This window comes from Lissotriton vulgaris, chromosome 2_1 (genome assembly GCF_964263255.1).
Source record: "Lissotriton vulgaris chromosome 2_1, aLisVul1.2, whole genome shotgun sequence".
NCBI classification, from domain to species: Eukaryota; Metazoa; Chordata; class Amphibia; order Caudata; family Salamandridae; genus Lissotriton; species Lissotriton vulgaris.
In genome coordinates, this window is record NC_141687.1 from 453,790,593 (window position 1) to 453,808,966 (window position 18,374).

At 46.0% G+C, this 18,374-nt stretch overlaps 1 protein-coding gene across 1 annotated transcript in view; it reads left to right on the forward strand.

The window, feature by feature from the left end:
* The first annotated feature begins 10,693 nt into the window (after positions 1-10,693).
* The window catches only part of LOC147730583 (uncharacterized), a 136,602-nt gene continuing 128,921 nt past the window's right edge, over positions 10,694-18,374 (forward strand). Inside the window, exons 1-2 of the mRNA XM_086954089.1 lie at positions 10,694-10,704; positions 11,161-11,265. Of these exons, the coding sequence (XP_086810215.1) occupies positions 10,694-10,704; positions 11,161-11,265 (116 nt within the window). The remainder of the gene's footprint in view (positions 10,705-11,160; positions 11,266-18,374) is intronic.

Here is an 18,374-nt window from a genome sequence, read left to right on the forward strand (position 1 = left end):
GAGTTCTGAGGCCAGAAGAAGGTGGGATCGACCATGACGGTGGCCCCTCCCATGCTGGAGTTCACCTCAGGGGTGCAGTGCCGGGACCGTAGCTCATAGACCTAAGAAAGGAGGTTTGTGGGGCGTTGGCAGATGAGAAGGCTGCAAGATGGCCTGAGACCGTGGTGGGATTGTGGCGAGCCGGAGTCGAGGCAGAAGTTAGCAATGTCGGAGGGTCTCTGAGGGCAGGAGACCTATCACATTTGGTACAAGCAGAAGGTGGCCAGAGAGCCAATAGGTGGCCCTGAGCCTCAGAACGAGTTGGAAACCAGCGATGCCTGCCGGGAGATCACGGGACTGAGTGAGGGCATTGGTTGAGCCTGCAGATCCTGACATGGGCACGGAATACCTCACCAAGAGGTACATGGGCTGCGAATATTAAGCCTTGGGGAGAATTTGCCAGCTGGATAAGAGAAGGTGCGTGCACCCACATTGACAATAGCGAAGGGGGAAATGCCTGTTGGGTTTGTGGTGCCAAGTTCCAGAGCTAACCCTACACGAAACCGAGGAGATGAGCGAGAAGAGGGCCAGCGGGGCCTCGTGCCATTACTGGAAGGGACTGCTCAATAGATGTGGGCCACAAACCGCGCATTGCAATGAAAGAGTGGGCCGCTGTGAAGGCCGTCGCAATGGGAACTGGACAGGGGTGAGGCGCTGAGTCAGGCTGAAGCTCAGGGTGCTGTTTCCCGACTGCTCAGAGAAGTGCGGATTGGGTTTAAGTTGGCTCTGTCAATGGGGAAGACTTGAGGGAAGCAGACTTGGCCTGTCCCGGAACAAGAGAAAACCGCTCCAGAAATAGGCGCAGAAGGAGCCAAGTTGTGACCCCCAGAAAATCCGGTCCAACAGCAGCTGTCCAAAATACTGGACGCCATTGCCAACACTAAGGCGACCCTTGACCAGGGCATCGGCACCGTGGCGGTTTGGCCTAGACCTGCTTAGAGAGAAACATGCCAAGCTGGCGGATAGGGTGAAGCAGACCGAATCCTCTCTGGCAGACCTTACACCAGTGAAACAGGTCTTGACCAGCCAGGTTGGGAACCTATCCAGGAGAGTCAGCACATTGGAACGAAGAGCCGAAGACGCAGAAGGGTGGAATCGAATGAATAACGTGAGGGTCCTGGGTCTACCGGAAGGAGTGGAAGGAAGCGTCATGTTAAAATATCTAGAGGGCTGGCTCTGGGAGGTGGTGGCTTCAGAGGGCCTGTCACCGATCTATACGATGGAGAGAGTACACCGCATGCCTGCCATGCCGCCAGCTCCTGGGAACCCGCCGCACCCAGGCTTCTCCATTTCCAAGACAGGGACACTTTATTGCAGTGGGCGCACACTGAAAGACTGTATGCAGTCGAAAACAGTAAGGTTTCACTCTTTCCTGATTACACCCTGGAAGTCCAGAGGTGGCACACCTCCTTTCTCGAAGTCAAGAAGGCCCTTCTTGAAGAAGGGATCCAGTACTCCCTAATGTTTGAAGCCCGGTTATGGATATTGTTGGACGGGACAACGCACTTTTGTGAAAATTAAGGCTTATAAAACTGAGGGATTGCCTGCTGCATCGAAAATGGTGGCACTGCCTAGGGAACGAGAGTCGGGGAAGCGACACATGGGATGACAGAGGCAGGGAGTCACAAAGAAGCCAAGCTCTTCACAGACAGAGTAGGAAAGAGCTGAGGCATTGCAGGCAGTGGCGGCCATGATGCAAGGCTGGAGATTGTCATCAGAGAGAGGTTCTGGATTGAAGAGAGGGACTGATGAGATAGACTCGGACTTGTCAGGCAGTGGTAGTGTCAAGCTACCAGTGGTAACCCTAAACACAGCTGATGAGGTTATATAATCTGCGAATTACCAATTCCATGCTTTTTTTGTTTCTCTCCCTCTATCTGTCTCCACCTTGCATGCTTCCTTTCCCTGGCTTGGGTCTTTGAGGAGGGTGTGGGGGAGCAACCGGGTGGGCCCCTGGGAACCAGTCGGATCTGCCAACCAAGGCTGACGCGCCATTTGTAAACCTTGCTATCTCTCTTTGGGCACTTGTCGGGATTGCGGTGCTCCCTTTCGGTCCTTAAGCTAGTAGCTTTGGGCCTTTACTAGCTGATGCAGTCCTTTTGGCTAGGCATGGGCGGAAAATCCGTTCCGCTCGCGAATTTTGCGGATTTTCGGGAAATCCGCAATCCGCGAGATTTGCGAATCTCCCGCAAAATCCGCAAATCCGCGAGCAGCGGATTTTGCTCGCACTGCTCGCACTGTTCGCGTGAGTTCGCGTGAGTTCGCGCCCCGCGAATAAGTGCAAAATTGCAGAAATACGATCTTAGCAAAACTGAAAGTAACTACTTACCAGGTTCAAAAGTTCAGGCTCATCATTAGTAGCCATTTCCTGTAGTGCTTCCTGAGGGGCCCCTCCAGAGTTCAGTTGCCAGTTGAAACTATTATGTGACCCTGCTCTGAACCTCAGAATAGTTACACATATGCCACAAAGGTCCTGAATTACAGCTAAGGGAGACAAGCAGGAGCCAGGCTGGAAGTTAAAATCCATTAATCAGCCCCTAATTCATTATTGTCAGTTGGGGCAGGGCAGGTGTTGTAACTAATTTTGCAACAATGAAAGCACTTAGCAAGTGCAAAAGATCACTAATCAGGGCGCACTAAGGAAGCAGGTGCCAGCTAAAAAAATATTCTGTGACACATTAATCAGCCCCAAATTAATTCAGGTCACTTGAGGCAGGGAAGGTGTGCTTTGCTTTGCCGAAAATAATGTACACTGGACAACCAGAGGGTGTGGTGATGAAACAGAGGGTGGCATGGGTGGGCCAGAGGGTGGCATGAGTAGTCAGAGAGTGGCAGTGGTGACAGAGAGTGGCAGTGATGAAGAAGAGTGTCCCAAACAGGCTGGACACGTAGAAACAACAAGTTCGCAAAACTTGCGACCCGACAGGTAAGTTCGCAATTTGCGAAAGTGTACAAAACCCTCGCGAACTGGCAGAAACACGGGCGAACACAAAAAAAAAATCCGCAAATTCGCGGGAATTTGCGGATTTTGCGGATTGCGAATCCGCAAATCCGCAAAATTCGCGAACGCGAGATCCGCAAAATTCACTCATGCTTACTTTTGGCCCTTTGGTTTTGGCAGATGGCCATTGCTAGACCATCCTGGGGTCAGGGAGTTGTCCTACAGGGGATGTTTGTTGTTAATTTTTTGTCTTATGAGTGCAGAAGGGGGCAGACGGTATAGCCAAGAGAACTAACAGCCAAGGGTGTGGTGGGGGTTGACGTGAGGGCCCCTGACACCATCTCAATTACACACAACACGTTCAAGTTTATCATATGGAACATAAGCGGCATGGGGTCCATGGCCAAAGGGTATAAGGTATATGCTGACCTCAAGAGGAGGGACATGCATGTGGCCCTCTTGCAGGAGACCCGCCTGACTGGTAGTGGAGTGCAAAAGCTGTGCAGGAGGCGGAGGGGCTGAATGAACACAACCACCTACTCAGCATTCGCGCAGAGGTATTGATATGGGTGTGGCCAGGGTTCCCCTTCAAGCATGTCTGCACTAAGGTTGACAGCGTGGGTAGGTACGTACTGGTGGCTGGGAGACTGGCTTGGGAAGGAGGTGATGTTTGGGAGTGTGTATGCACCGAATGCGGACCAGGTGATGTTTCTTAATGCCCGTTCAGCACAGATGATTTAATATGTAGGGGGTAACTCTGTCATTGGGGTGACTTTACCTGTGTTGCAGATACCATGGCAGATTGCTCACCCCCTCCCCTTCCGGGAGCGCAGGCACACAGCGTGGCAGCTGGGTTCCAGGGCTGGATAAGACACTGGGGCTTCGAGGATATCTGGAGGGTGCAACATGTGACTGATAGGAAATACTCGTATTTCTCCCAGATGCATCAGGTACACACCAGGCTAGACAACTTTCTGTACACACCTGACTTTGGCACCTCCATTACACAAACAGAGTACCTGGGTAGGACTCTATCGGATCACAGCCCCTTACTATTGACTCATCAACCCCTTGGGAGGTGGCCCCCAATTCCACTGTGGTAATTGAACCCCCTGACGTTAGAAGATGCTCCTTTCTCCGACTCTCTGAGGGCTCTCATTGTTAAGCATTCATCCACGAGGTTCCTGTTGTTTTCCTTCTTGGCGCTGCAAGCTCCTAACCCCCCTGAGAACTAACCAGCTAGCAAGGAAGAGAACACTTGACTGGTCTGGTTATTCCCCAAGGGAAAGGAGAAGTGGACAGGGAAAGGGGAAGTAGACTGAGAAAACAAACAAACACTGGATCTCTTCAGAGATGTCAGCCAGTTTTCTCTTGAAGTGTTCTGGGCTTCACAGTGATCGTAAGCGTTCAACCACTTGTACCTATGCAAACCGGCACACTTATAAATAGCCATGCAATAATGGACACCAAACTGTTATTCATTACTGTAAAACATTAACAGTACATACCAGTGTTAACTTTAGCCCATTCGCACACTTCTATTATTGCAAGACGTTGGGTTTTCTTTTTCTGTTTAAAACTTCTTCAAGAGAAAAGAAAGACAATGCAAGATACATCAACCTAAAATGTCTAACAAGTAAGGTGACTCTAAAGGTTAGTCATTAGTTAGGGTTAAGTGACTTATCACACCACACGACTAAACCATACCTTGCAATGATTTATCTTTATCCGTAAATTGGGTTCTGCAAAATGAGAGAAAAAAAAGAAAAGAAAAGCCAAGAACAAGTTCTGCGCCAATAGTAACTAGCGCAACGTCCAGAATCAGTGGTTTAAGTCACCACTGAATGTTAATCACTCTCTGTTTCACATTGGAATCACAATATATAAATCATTTAAACAACTACTGTTCATCATTCACATTAAAGAATAGTATTGGCAAATTCTTCTGATTAAACAAAAGTAAAGTTCCCCAAACGAATTGTCTTTAGCAATGGTTGTTTAGCAATGTTTGTTTTGTTCAAGGATCGGAAAATGTCTCTAGGAATCTGTTGTTTGTTGCTAAGCAACTAGTCTTACTGTCTTTTGTCACAGGAAGCGGATGGTCTTGAAGGCTGCACCAACCGGAAACCAAAGACGGGATCTGAAGTCCAAAAATGCTTTGAAGTTGCTCCGAGGTCCGACGCTGTCTGGAAACAGGTAAGGTGAAGCAGGGAGGAAAGGGAGGCTTGTGCGAACTGCCGGCAGGATAGGGAAGGGAAACCAGCAAGGGAAGGAGCGGGGCAGCCAGAAAGGAAGCAGGAGCAAGACGGGAAATCCAGGCGGGGCAGGCGATGTTCAGGAAGCTCTCGTGGTGATGCTCAAAGAAACGAAGCGAAGCACTCCCACGTTTAAGAGCACAGCTTAAATAGCCTCCGTGCTAGGGCGTTGGCTCTGGGCGTTGTCTTCATCCACACGTGTATTTAGTGAAGCTGTTGCTGGCAGGTAGAACGTGCTTGAAGATCAACTAGTACTGTAACCACAATTACGATGGTAACAAGCATTGCTACATACAAGGATTTTCCATTCATTTCTAGTTTATACATTTCAAGTTTAACCAAGGACAGATGTTGGAAATATACTCAGTAAATTGAATGTGATTAACAATATTTGTACCATCTTTCCCCTGATCTTTTGGAAAAGAATATTTAACAGAATATTTAACCTAAAGCAGCATGTGCACCATGAGCACCCATGACAGTTCTCCCCCCCAAAGGCCGTCTAATAGGTCGTGGTTTTTGTGGATGGAGAGCATGAAATGACCGAACAAGACGAGGGGCATGTACGTTTGTTTCAGGTTCCCATGATCTCTCTGAGGAGTCGTACCCTTTCCAATCAATTAAATAGAACAGGCGGCCTCGAATGCGTTTTGCATCCAAAATTTTCTTGACCTCATACTCAACATGATCTCCTACGACTATTGGAGGAGGGGGATTATCTGAACGGGTGGTTGGGTCAAATGGTTTTAGAAGGGATACATGGAACACTGGGTGAATAGCGTAGTCGTGAGGAAGGGTCAGTCTGATTGATACTGGATTTAAGATTTTCTCTATGGGAAAAGGTCCAATAAAACGGGGTTTCAATTTTTTAGGTCCTTCAATTTGGATGTTTTTTGTGGCTAACCAAACCAAGTCTCCTGGTTTGTACTGTGGAGCTGGAATTCGATGAAGATCAGCTAATTCTTTCATTTTTTCTTTATTTTTACCTAATGCTTTTCTTACATTTTCCTGAAAAGCTTGTAAATTAGCTAATCGGTCTGTGACTGCTGGCAAATTGTGTGTCTTGTCAGGGAAAATTATGGGTAATGTCCGGGGGTGATGACCAGTAAGGAAATAGAATGGTGAACATCCTAAAGCCGAATGAACAGAGTTATTATAAGCAAACTCAGCTAAAGGTAAAGCTTCATCCCAATTGGAAATCATGGTGGTAGTCAGACAGCGCAAACTTTGTTCCAGATACTGGTTAACCTTTTCTGTTTGGCCATCAGTTTGAGGATGAAAGGCAGAGGATAAGGCGATCTCTATACCCAATTGGCTGTTTAGTTGTTTCCAAAATCGGGACAAGAATTGGGGACCTCTGTCTGAGATGAGTTTTTGTGGCAATCCATGAAGCTTGACTATATTGGCCAGGAAGATCTGACTCAATTCTATTGCAGATGGCAATTTACTTAGAGGGATGAAATGTCCCATTTTGGACAAAAGATCCACCACTACCAGGATTGTGGTTAGGCCATGAGATTTAGGTAGATCCGTGACAAAGTCTAAACTAACGGTATGCCAAGGGTATGGTGGAACTGCCATTGGTTGCAATAAACCCATTGGAGGCGTATGCAAGGATTTCTGTCGTGCACACACTGGGCATGAGTGTATGTATTGATTTATATCAGTTCTCATTTTGTCCCACCAAAAATGTCTTTGGCACAATTCTAGAGTTTTGTGGATTCCTGGATGAGCAGCTGTTGCTAAGTCATGGTTCCAGTGTATTACCTGTTCTCTTAATACCTTGTCTGGAACATATAGTTTATCTTTGTAAAAGAAAAGATTGTCTCGAATTGAAGTGTGTTTAAGTGAGAGCCACTGTTGTTGGTTTAGGTTCTGAGTTTCTTTCTTTAGTAATGTCAAAAAATCATCTGAGAGGGTCTCAGCACACACCTTTTCAGTGGGTATTATGCTTTGTAGATCTTTTGGTAGATCTTTGTCTTTATTGCAAATCAAACGTGAAAGTGTTGCAGACAATAATTGTTTAGGGCCTGGGCGGTAGGTGATTATGAAGTCGAATTCGCTAAAGAATTGCAACCAGCGCATCTGTCTAGGTGTAAATGCCTTTACTGTTGAATAAAACTGCAGGTTCTTGTGATCTGAGAAAACAGTAATTGTGTGCTTAGCCCCCAAAAGGTGGTGTCTCCATTCTTGGAAAACTGCTTTAATTGCAAGTAGCTCTCGTTCTGCAATAGTGTAATTTTGTTCTGCAGGTAATAACTTGCGCGAGAAAAAGGCCAAAGGATGTAACTGACCGGTGTGGGCATCTTTTTGTAACAAAACTCCACCAATAGCTGTTTGTGAAGCATCCGCTTCAACAAAATAAGGTCTGTCTGGATCTGGGTGTACTAAGATAGGAGCAGAGGTGAAGGCCTTTTTCAAGGTCTGGAAGGCTGTCTCAGCATCAGTGCTCCAGTGAAACTTTTTTCCTTTTTGCAGAAGTTGTGTAATCGGGGCAACTATTTCTGAAAATTTTGAAATAAAACGCCTGTAGAAATTTGCGAAACCAAGAACTCTTTGAATGTCCTTCACAGAAGTTGGAGCAGGCCAAGTTAAAATTGCTTCCACCTTTTTGGGGTCCATAGTAATTCCTTCCGGAGATAACCAATACCCCAGGAACTCTACTTTTGAAGTGTTAAAAACACATTTTTCTAATTTTACAAATAGAGAGTTATCTCTGAGCCTTTGAAGGACTGCTCGAACATGTTTTACATGTTCTTCGGAATTTTTTGAATAAATAAGGATGTCATCAATATATACGATAACGCAGATGTCCAACAGGTCATGTAGTACCTCATTAATGAAGTACTGAAATGCTGCTGGGGCATTACACAGACCGAATGGCATCACCGTATATTCAAACAAACCAAATTTTGTGCGGAAGGCTGTCTTCCATTCATCTCCTTCTTTGACACGAACAAGATGATAGGCTCCACGCAAATCTAGCTTGGTATACATGCTTGAGCCCTTTACCTGATTCAGAAGTACAGGGATTAAAGGTAAGGGATACCGGTTTTTAATTGTGGCCTTGTTGACTGCGCGGTAGTCTATGCAAGCCCTCAAGTCACCTGACTTCTTCGCTACAAAAAAAAGAGGAGATGAAACTGGAGAGGTTGAGTGACGGATAAAACCTAACTCCAACAATTCGTCTAGATAGGAACGCAAATATTGGTTTTCCGATTCTGTAAGAGCATATATCCGACTACAGGGCAGGACCGCACCTGGGATAAGGTCAATCCTACAGTCATAAATTCTGTGAGGAGGTAATTTAGTGGCTTTGACTGGGTCAAATACATCAGAAAAATCTTGGTACTTACTAGGAATGGTATGGTGTTCAGTATGGGAAGTAGCACAAAAAAGAGGCATGACAGGATCTTTTGTCTCTTGAAAACAATGAAGTTTGCAAAAAGAGGAGTCTAATGTCACAGTGCGCTTTGACCAGTCAATCTTTGGATTGTGTAACTCAAGCCATGGAATTCCTAGTATCACCCCAAAAGTGGGTGTGTCAATCAGATCAAACGTGGTAAGTTCTGTGTGACCGTTATCAGTGACTAGAATCAAAGGTGTTGTGTGATAACGAATTAAACCTGAAGAAAGCGCAGAACCATCAACAGCTCGAACTGGCTCCGGCTCCTTTTTTAATACTTGGGCTATATTCAATCTCCTAGCTAATTCCAGATCAAAAAAGTTACCAGTAGCCCCAGAATCGATGAGTACTGGGATACTATGTCTTTGTTGATTTGTTAAAATCAGAATTATGCGTATAGTAAAATGTCTAGGTATATGACTGGTTACACTTGTTGCATACCGTGAGATCTCTAAGCTATGGTTTCCCGAGAAGTCGATCTCTTTATTCCCCGGGATACTTAGTTTTCCGAACTTTGAGCAGAATCAGAAACTACTGCTGAGATTTTCTTTTTAACAGGTTTTATAGGACACTCTCTGGCAAAGTGGCCAGACTTGCCACAATACAAACACAAGTTTCCCTTTCTCCTCCGATCTTTCTCTTCCAATGATAGGGGTCCTTTGACCCCCCCTATTTGCATAGGTTCTACTTGGGAATTCTTGTCTGCACTATCCTTGCGTTCTATTTTGAAATGTAAACTTCTAATGTCTCCTTTAGTTCTTTCGCCTTTGCGTTCACCTAGCCTATGGTCTAGTTTCACCACTAAATCCTGAAATTCCGTGAAATCCTCTGGTAAATCAACTATGTGAGCAAGGGAGTCTTTTAGATCATCTCTAAGCCCTCGATAGAAAAGTGAAGTTCTTTTCTCTTCAGGCCACCGGGTTTCTGCTGGTAATCTATTGAAAGTGGTGACGTAAGTTATTAAATCCTTTGATCCTTGGCGAAGACTCAGGAGCTCATTATCAGATGCTTGCAGGAAAACATGTTTAGCAAACAGACTTGCCATTGCCGCTTTGAAGTCAGTTAGATTATGTAGCAAGGGATCATTTCTTTCAACAAGAGGCATAGCCCAATTAGCCGCCACCCCACCTAGATAGGAGATGATAAAGGCTACTTTAGCTGAATCTGTGGTAAACACTTGGGGTTTACACATAAAGTGTAACTGACATTGACTTACAAATGTGCTGTAACGATTACCATCGCCTGTGAATCTTTCTGGATTTGCTAAAGGGATTGGGTTAGGTGTTACTACTGTTACTTGCACTGGTAGATCAGCGTTCTGTCCTGATGAGGCCTGAATAGGAGGATTAGAAGTCCCAAATTTAGCTGGTGTTAAAATGGGTCGCTTGTCTTCAGATTTTTCTCGCCATGTAGTGAACCCCAATCTAGTTTTATCTAACTCATGTCTAAGAGTTTCATTTTCTAGACGTAAGGTCTGCATTTCCTCATTCAACTGCTGTACCAATTGGGTTAACTCGGAAACATCCATAGTGATTGATTTTACAGGTTGCACCGCCAAGAGGAAAGTAAGGTGTGGCTTCGCTTTCTGTTAAGCATTCATCCACGAGGTTCCTGTTGTTTTCCTTCTTGGCGCTGCAAGCTCCTAACCCCCCTGAGAACTAACCAGCTAGCAAGGAAGAGAACACTTGACTGGTCTGGTTATTCCCCAAGGGAAAGGAGAAGTGGACAGGGAAAGGGGAAGTAGACTGAGAAAACAAACAAACACTGGATCTCTTCAGAGATGTCAGCCAGTTTTCTCTTGAAGTGTTCTGGGCTTCACAGTGATCGTAAGCGTTCAACCACTTGTACCTATGCAAACCGACACACTTATAAATAGCCATGCAATAATGGACACCAAACTGTTATTCATTACTCTAAAACATTAACAGTACATACCAGTGTTAACTTTAGCCCATTCGCACACTTCTATTATTGCAAGACGTTGGGTTTTCTTTTTCTGTTTAAAACTTCTTCAAGAGAAAAGAAAGACAATGCAAGATACATCAACCTAAAATGTCTAACAAGTAAGGTGACTCTAAAGGTTAGTCATTAGTTAGGGTTAAGTGACTTATCACACCACACGACTAAACCATACCTTGCAATGATTTATCTTTATCCGTAAATTGGGTTCTGCAAAATGAGAGAAAAAAAAGAAAAGAAAAGCCAAGAACAAGTTCTGCGCCAATAGTAACTAGCGCAACGTCCAGAATCAGTGGTTTAAGTCACCACTGAATGTTAATCACTCTCTGTTTCACATTGGAATCACAATATATAAATCATTTAAACAACTACTGTTGATCATTCACATTAAAGAATAGTATTGGCAAATTCTTCTGATTAAACAAAAGTAAAGTTCCCCAAAACGAATTGTCTTTAGCAATGGTTGTTTAGCAATGTTTGTTTTGTTCAAGGATCGGAAAATGTCTCTAGGAATCTGTTGTTTGTTGCTAAGCAACTAGTCTTACTGTCTTTTGTCACAGGAAGCGGATGGTCTTGAAGGCTGCACCAACCGGAAACCAAAGACGGGATCTGAAGTCCAAAAATGCTTTGAAGTTGCTCCGAGGTCCGACGCTGTCTGGAAACAGGTAAGGTGAAGCAGGGAGGAAAGGGAGGCTTGTGCGAACTGCCGGCAGGATAGGGAAGGGAAACCAGCAAGGGAAGGAGCGGGGCAGCCAGAAAGGAAGCAGGAGCAAGACGGGAAATCCAGGCGGGGCAGGCGATGTTCAGGAAGCTCTCGTGGTGATGCTCAAAGAAACGAAGCGAAGCACTCCCACGTTTAAGAGCACAGCTTAAATAGCCTCCGTGCTAGGGCGTTGGCTCTGGGCGTTGTCTTCATCCACACGTGTATTTAGTGAAGCTGTTGCTGGCAGGTAGAACGTGCTTGAAGATCAACTAGTACTGTAACCACAATTACGATGGTAACAAGCATTGCTACATACAAGGATTTTCCATTCATTTCTAGTTTATACATTTCAAGTTTAACCAAGGACAGATGTTGGAAATATACTCAGTAAATTGAATGTGATTAACAATATTTGTACCATCTTTCCCCTGATCTTTTGGAAAAGAATATTTAACAGAATATTTAACCTAAAGCAGCATGTGCACCATGAGCACCCATGACACTCATAGAGGCATAATTCCCGATCTATGGTAATTTAGCGTCATCGGTGTTAGTAGAAGAGGAGGCATTTAAGGTGGCGTTGAGGGGACAAAACCTGGGACAATTGATTGGCGCACAGCGGGAACTCCGGCAATAACTACTGGATCTGAAGGCTCAGATCAGGCAGTGGGACAATATTTAGGGGTGCAATGCCACCTCTGCAACGTGCCTGCAGGAGGCACACACAACTTTTAATAGTGCGTTAGAGAGGCTGAGATGCCACAGCTACAGGGAATACCTAGACAGGGTGCAGAGGGAGGAAGGGAAGGCTGGTCATCTGCTGGCGTGGCTGTTCAAGCCTGAGAGTAGGGGGGCACCGATTATGCAGGCCCAAACAGACACCAGAAAGTTGGTTTATGACCCTGATGCTATTAATACCTTGTTTTGCACATACTATGAGAAGTTGTATGCCAGCCCTGCTCTGGCCCCTCGCTCCAATATACGGGACTTTCTGGATGGCTGCCACTACGGAAGTTAGAGGTATAGGTGCAGGACAATCTAGGCCCAGTACCCTTGCATGAAGTCAGAGCAGCCATTGTGGACATGGTGCCGGGTAAGACACCAGGACTGGATGGACTCCTGGCAGAGTAGTGCGCAAAATATATGGACTAACTGGAGCCATGATTAGTGACCCTGTACGAGAGTCCCCGTACCTCTGTAACCTCTTGACTCCACACATGATGATTTGGTAATACCCCTCCCTAAGACCAAAGAGGCTGGTGCTCCGGTCACTGAGTATAGACCACTCTCTATGCTCAACCTCTATTTCAAGATCCTCAGCAAAATACTAGCACTCAGACTGCTCCGGCACATGCACTCCATCATTCACTCAAACCAAAACGGTTTCATCCCTTCCCATAATACATCTTATAATCTGCGTCGAGATGAGATCTATGCCCTCGGCTGCTGTACTCTTGGTCGACCTGGAGAAGGCCTTCAATAAGGTTGGCTGAGAATACCTCATTGAATTAATGATGCGACTGAGTCTTGGGAGGGATGGGTGAAATGGGTACAGCTGCTTTATGCATCGCCTATAGCGAGGGTCAGGACGGGGAAGTCTGTGTCCTCCCAAAATTCTGTATTACTAGGAACTAGGCAGGGGTTCCCCTTATCACTTTTATTGTTTGCCCTGGCAACTGAACCCCTTGCAGAATTGGTCCGGCAGGGTGGGGAGGGGATAGGCCTTAGACTAGACGGTCGGACACATATTATTTCTGTGTATGCGGATGACATGCTGGTATATCTAGGGACTGATGTCTCCGGCACCGCAGCTGCACTTGCAGTTTTGGAGTGGCACTGTCGAGCTTGCAGGTCAACAAGAAAAATACCTATTTGCTTCCATTGAGGGAACCGACACCCTGCTAAAAGCAGATATTAACTGGGTTCCCCATTCATTTAAGTATTTAGCCATACATATCTTTCAGACTTTGGAAGACCAAAAGGAAGATAACTTGGATAGAGCGCTGTGGTCTCTTCAAACTTGTGCACTTTTCTGGCACACATTATATTTGCCCATTATGGTGGGAATCTCTAATTAAAATGGTCATGCTGCGGTGGCTATTGTACTTCTTCGTCACTTTGCCGGCATTGATGCCCTAGGATGCTTCAGGCCACTGAACTCACTAGTGAGAGATCTGATATTGGGAGATGGTAGGTCAACGATTTCCCTGTGGACGTTACGGCGCCCCATGGTGGAAGGCGGCCTGGGTGTGCTGGACTTTTTGCTGTACATTTTTTTTAATTTATTTTATTTATAAAGTTTTACATAGACCCATGAGGGTATCCGAGCACTGTACATTTAGGATGGTTGCGTTAAGAGTTACATCAGATACAAGAGCATAGTAAGATAGAGTATACATAAACAATCTTTCACAAATTTGTAGGAGGGAGGGGAGGAAGGAGTAATAGCGGGGAGACTACGAGGAACTGTGCCTAATGTCCGGCTGGGTAGGTGACCAGTGGGAAACCAGGACCAATCTCCTCATTAGCTGTCTAGCAGCTCCACCAGGCATCAGCCATGTTGGTCATGTCTCAGCATTCAGGAAAACCAGATTTTATTTTAGTATTAAATCATTTTTATTGAAGGATTGTCACACAGATAATCACACATTACTGATAGATCCGACAGATTTTAGTTTATTTAATTTGAGTAGAGAAGGTTATATAGCGATGGCTAGACTCAAAGGTATCAGAGCGCAAAACCAGCGGATTGTTGCATTACTAGGTATATCTAAAAAGGTTTATATAGCGCTGGCTAGACCCGGAGGGATCAGTGCGCTATACAAAAGGAACATTGCATTACAAGTTACATCACTTACAATAGCGTAGCACAGTACTGTCAACAAAAACGAGGATGAGAGAATTTGTAGGAAAGGAGGAGAGTAAGGTGCCATAACAGGAAGACGAGTAAGAACTGTGTTCGATGTCCAGCTGGGTAGGTGACGTTCAAGGGAGAAACCAGGGCCAGTCTCCTCATTAGCTGTCTAGGCAGCTCCACCAGGCATCAGCCATGTTGCTCAGGTCTCAGCATTCAGGAAGACCATATTTTTGTTTATTTTGTTTATTTGATTTGAGGAACATTGCGTTACAAATTACATCAGTTACAATAGCATAGTAAGGTACAGTCAACTAACGAGGATGAGAGAATTAGTAGGAAAGGAGGGGGAGGGGCCATAACAGGGAGTCCTATGTCTGGCTAGGTTGGAGACGGTCGAGGGGGAAACCAGGGCCAATCTCCTCATTAGCTGTCTAGCAACTCCACCGGGCATCAGCCATGTTGCTCAGATCTCAAAGTTCAAGAAAACCAGTTTAGAATAGATACATTGGCTACGAGGATAGAGGTAACAGAAGGATGCGGGAGGGGTTGTAGTGCACTAACAGCTCAGAATGGGAGTGCCCCGGAGCCACGGGAGACCTCCCTGGCGATGATTAAGACTAACCCTGACTGGCCCCAGCCCCCATCCTGACAGGGAAACGGGTGCTCCTCTGGGTGTTAGAGTGGAGTCAGTGCTGCTCCTACTCCAAGCCGAGTCACAACAGATGCCTTGCAACACTGCCTCATTCAACAACCCTGTCCTGAGGATGATCCTAACTTAACTGGATCGAAACGTCGTCGACTCCCCAGCTAAATTCAAAAGGCGCTATCTACATTGTGACCACCTTCAGAAATTAAGAATTTGTGTTCCAATTTAGGATCATGTCACTTTGTATTCCACCACTGTATATATTTCGCACTCAGTATTTCCATTCATGCTGAGCACCTTTGTCACTTGCGTACCTATTGTGCACACCACTTGCACCTTTCTGCACCAAGTACAATTTGGTTTGTATTAATATTTTTAGTCACAGTGCTGATACTATTTGTGTCCTGTTTCTCCCGTGTTGTACATAAATATGATGCTCATGGCACATACAAATGGATATATTGAGTCTCTTGTTTCTCTTCTTGATAATGTTTATTACATATCATATTTAATTGTCTAAATGAACTATACCTGTTGGGATACTGTTTGTTTATTAGAGGAGAAGAATGTAGCAAAAGCAACTTCAAAGTAAGGCTGACCGGACATACACCTTTGGCAGATAGACAAGCAGGTTCGTTCAGGTCTTCCCTTGAGCAGTTATTAGCCAAACATTTTTGGAGTACTCAGTTTGGGATTTTGCCCATCTGACCATCTGTAGCACCACACCAAAGACTGGTGGGACACCACTTGTGGAATCAGGAATCACTTTGGCCAGGGTCCAAGGATGGGTTCAAGATAGAGGAGCCTTATATCCCTGTATCTCTCAACAGGAGGCCAACAAACTAGCCCTTGGAGTCGCTCTGTGTGTCTGTGGTGTAGGTGAAGATGCAGGGCACAAACAGCAGGACTGACCTCTGAGGGTTCAAGTCAGGCTCTAGGCAGCAACTAATTCCATTTAGGTACAGCAAATCAGTCTTGCAAATTGCACTGCAGATCACAGCATAAAGCAGTCCTCTGAGAGTCCTTTCCACATATCCAAAAGTGAACTGAAGAGTGTGTCTAAGGGTCCTATTTTTACGAGGATAGGAAAAGGGGTGTGCAGCTCCTTAAACACAAAAAATACTCCCCCTGTATATACTCTTGTTGTATTGAGCACGTCCGGGAAGTATAGCTGTCCCATTTCCAATATGGTGGCCATATTAGATGGGGTTTATGTTGTTTACATCTCTTCTCTTTCTCCATTTTTAATGCACAGATTGACACAACGATCAAAGGGTCATCTGGATAGAAGGGCTCACATAAGGAGCTTTGATGATTTAAGCATTCCCTCATTGGCTGGAATGAGAGAAAATAGCCGAATGAGGGTAATTTAAATTATTGTCCATTACAACTTTGTGCACTTCTATAATTACATTGGGAACAGTAAGGCAAAATTGCATTTTGTTGTGTTTGCTTCTTCCATTTGACAGTTTTTCTAAAATGATTTGTCCAACTTAGGTGCTGTGATGAGCCGTCTAGCCGTGAAGAATTTGCCGAAAAGTTGCAGGCAATGAAACATGATGGCATGGAATGTGAAATGGGTATGCATGATTAGCAACATGCCAGAAACCGGTCCTTGGAAGCTTGTTTCCGGTCCAGGGAAGACATGGCTTGGCAGTTCGGGCTGGACTGTTCCTATGAGGCACAGGGTCAGACTCATTTGCATATAGCCATGTCTGAACTTGGGTGGCAGAGTGGGCTAAAGAACGGTGATGGATTAAACCCAGATATTTTGACTGGGTGTGAGTGTTTGATTGATTCAGATGCTCTGTCCATCACCACCCCCTTTTGTACCGCTTTTGGCCGCCATAAGTGTGGCAGGGTATGCTCAGACGTGAGTCCCTTGCTCACTTTGACACTGGATTCAAGCAAGCCGGGCTGAAGAAGGCTGGAATGCCAGAAACCAGTCCTCGGAAGCTTGTTTCTGGTCCAGTTCAGACATGGCTTGGCAGTTCGGGCTGGACTGTTCCCATGAGGCACAGGGTCAGACTGATTTGCATATAGCCATGTCTGAACTGGGGTGGCAGAGTGGGCTGAAGAATGGTGATGGATAAAACCCAGATCTTTTGACTGGGTGTGAGTGTTTCATTGATTCAGATGCTCCGTCCATCACAACCCCCTTTTGTACCGCTTTTGGCCGCCATAAGTGTGGCAGGGTATGCTCAGACGTGAGTCCCTTGCTCACTTTGCCACTGGATTCAAGCAAGCCGGGCTGAAGAAGGCTGGTATGCCAGAATCGGGTCCTCGGAAGCTTGTTTCCGGTCCAGGGAAGACATGGCTTGGCAGTTCGGGCTGGACTGTTCCCATGTGGCACAGGGTCAGACTGATTTGCACATAGCCATGTCTGAACTGGGGTGGCAGAGTGGGCTAAAGAACGGTGATGGATTAAACCCAGATCTTTTGACTGGGTGTGAGTGTTTAATTGATTCAGATGCTCCATCCATCACCGCCCCCTTTTGTACCGCTTTTGGCCGCCATAAGTGTGGCAGGGTATGCTCAGACGTGAGTCCCTTGCACACTTTGCCACTGGATTCAAGCAAGCCGGGCTGAAGAAGGCTGGAATGCCAGAAACCGGTCCTCGGAAGCTTGTTTCCGGTCCAGGGAAGACATGGCTTGGCAGTTCGGGCTGGACTGTTCCCATGAGTAACATGGTCAGACTGATTTGCATATAGCCATGTCTGAACTGGGGTGGCAGAGTGGGCTAAAGAACGGTGATGGATTAAACCCAGATCTTTTGACTGGGTGTGAGTGTTTGATTGATTCAGATGCTCTGTCCATCACCACCCCCTTTTGTACCGCTTTTGGCCACCATAAGTGTGGCAGGGTATGCTCAGACGTGAGTCCCTTGCTCACTTTGCCACTAGATTCAAGCAAGCCGTGCTGAAGAAGGCTGGAATGCCAGAAACCGGTCTTCGGAAGCTTGTTTCCGGACCAAGTAAGACATGGCTTGGCAGTTCGGGCTGGACTGTTCCCATGAGGCACAGGGTCAGATTCATTTGCATATAGCCATGTCTGAACTGGGGTGGCAGAGTGGGCTAAAGAACGGTGATGGATTAAACCCAGATCTTTTGACTGGGTGTGAGTGTTTGATTGATTCAGATGCTCCGTCCATCACCACCCCCTTTTGTACCGCTTTTGGCCACCATAAGTGTGGCAGGGTATGCTCAGACGTGAGTCCCTTGCTCACTTTGCCACTGGATTCAAGCAAGCCGGGCTGAAGAAGGCTGGAATGCCAGAAACCGGTCCTCGGAAGCTTGTTTCCGGTCCAGGGAAGACATGGCTTGGCAGTTCGGGCTGGACTGTTCCCATGAGGCACAGGGTCAGACTGATTTGCATATAGCCATGTCTGAACTGGGGTGGCAGAGTGGGCTAAGGAACGGTGATGGATTAAACCCAGATCTTTTGACTGGGTGTGAGTGTTTAATTGATTCAGATGCTCCATCCATCACCACCCCCTTTTGTACCGCTTTTGGCCGCCATAAGTGTGGCAGGGTATGCTCAGATGTGAGTCCCTTGCTCACTTTGCCAC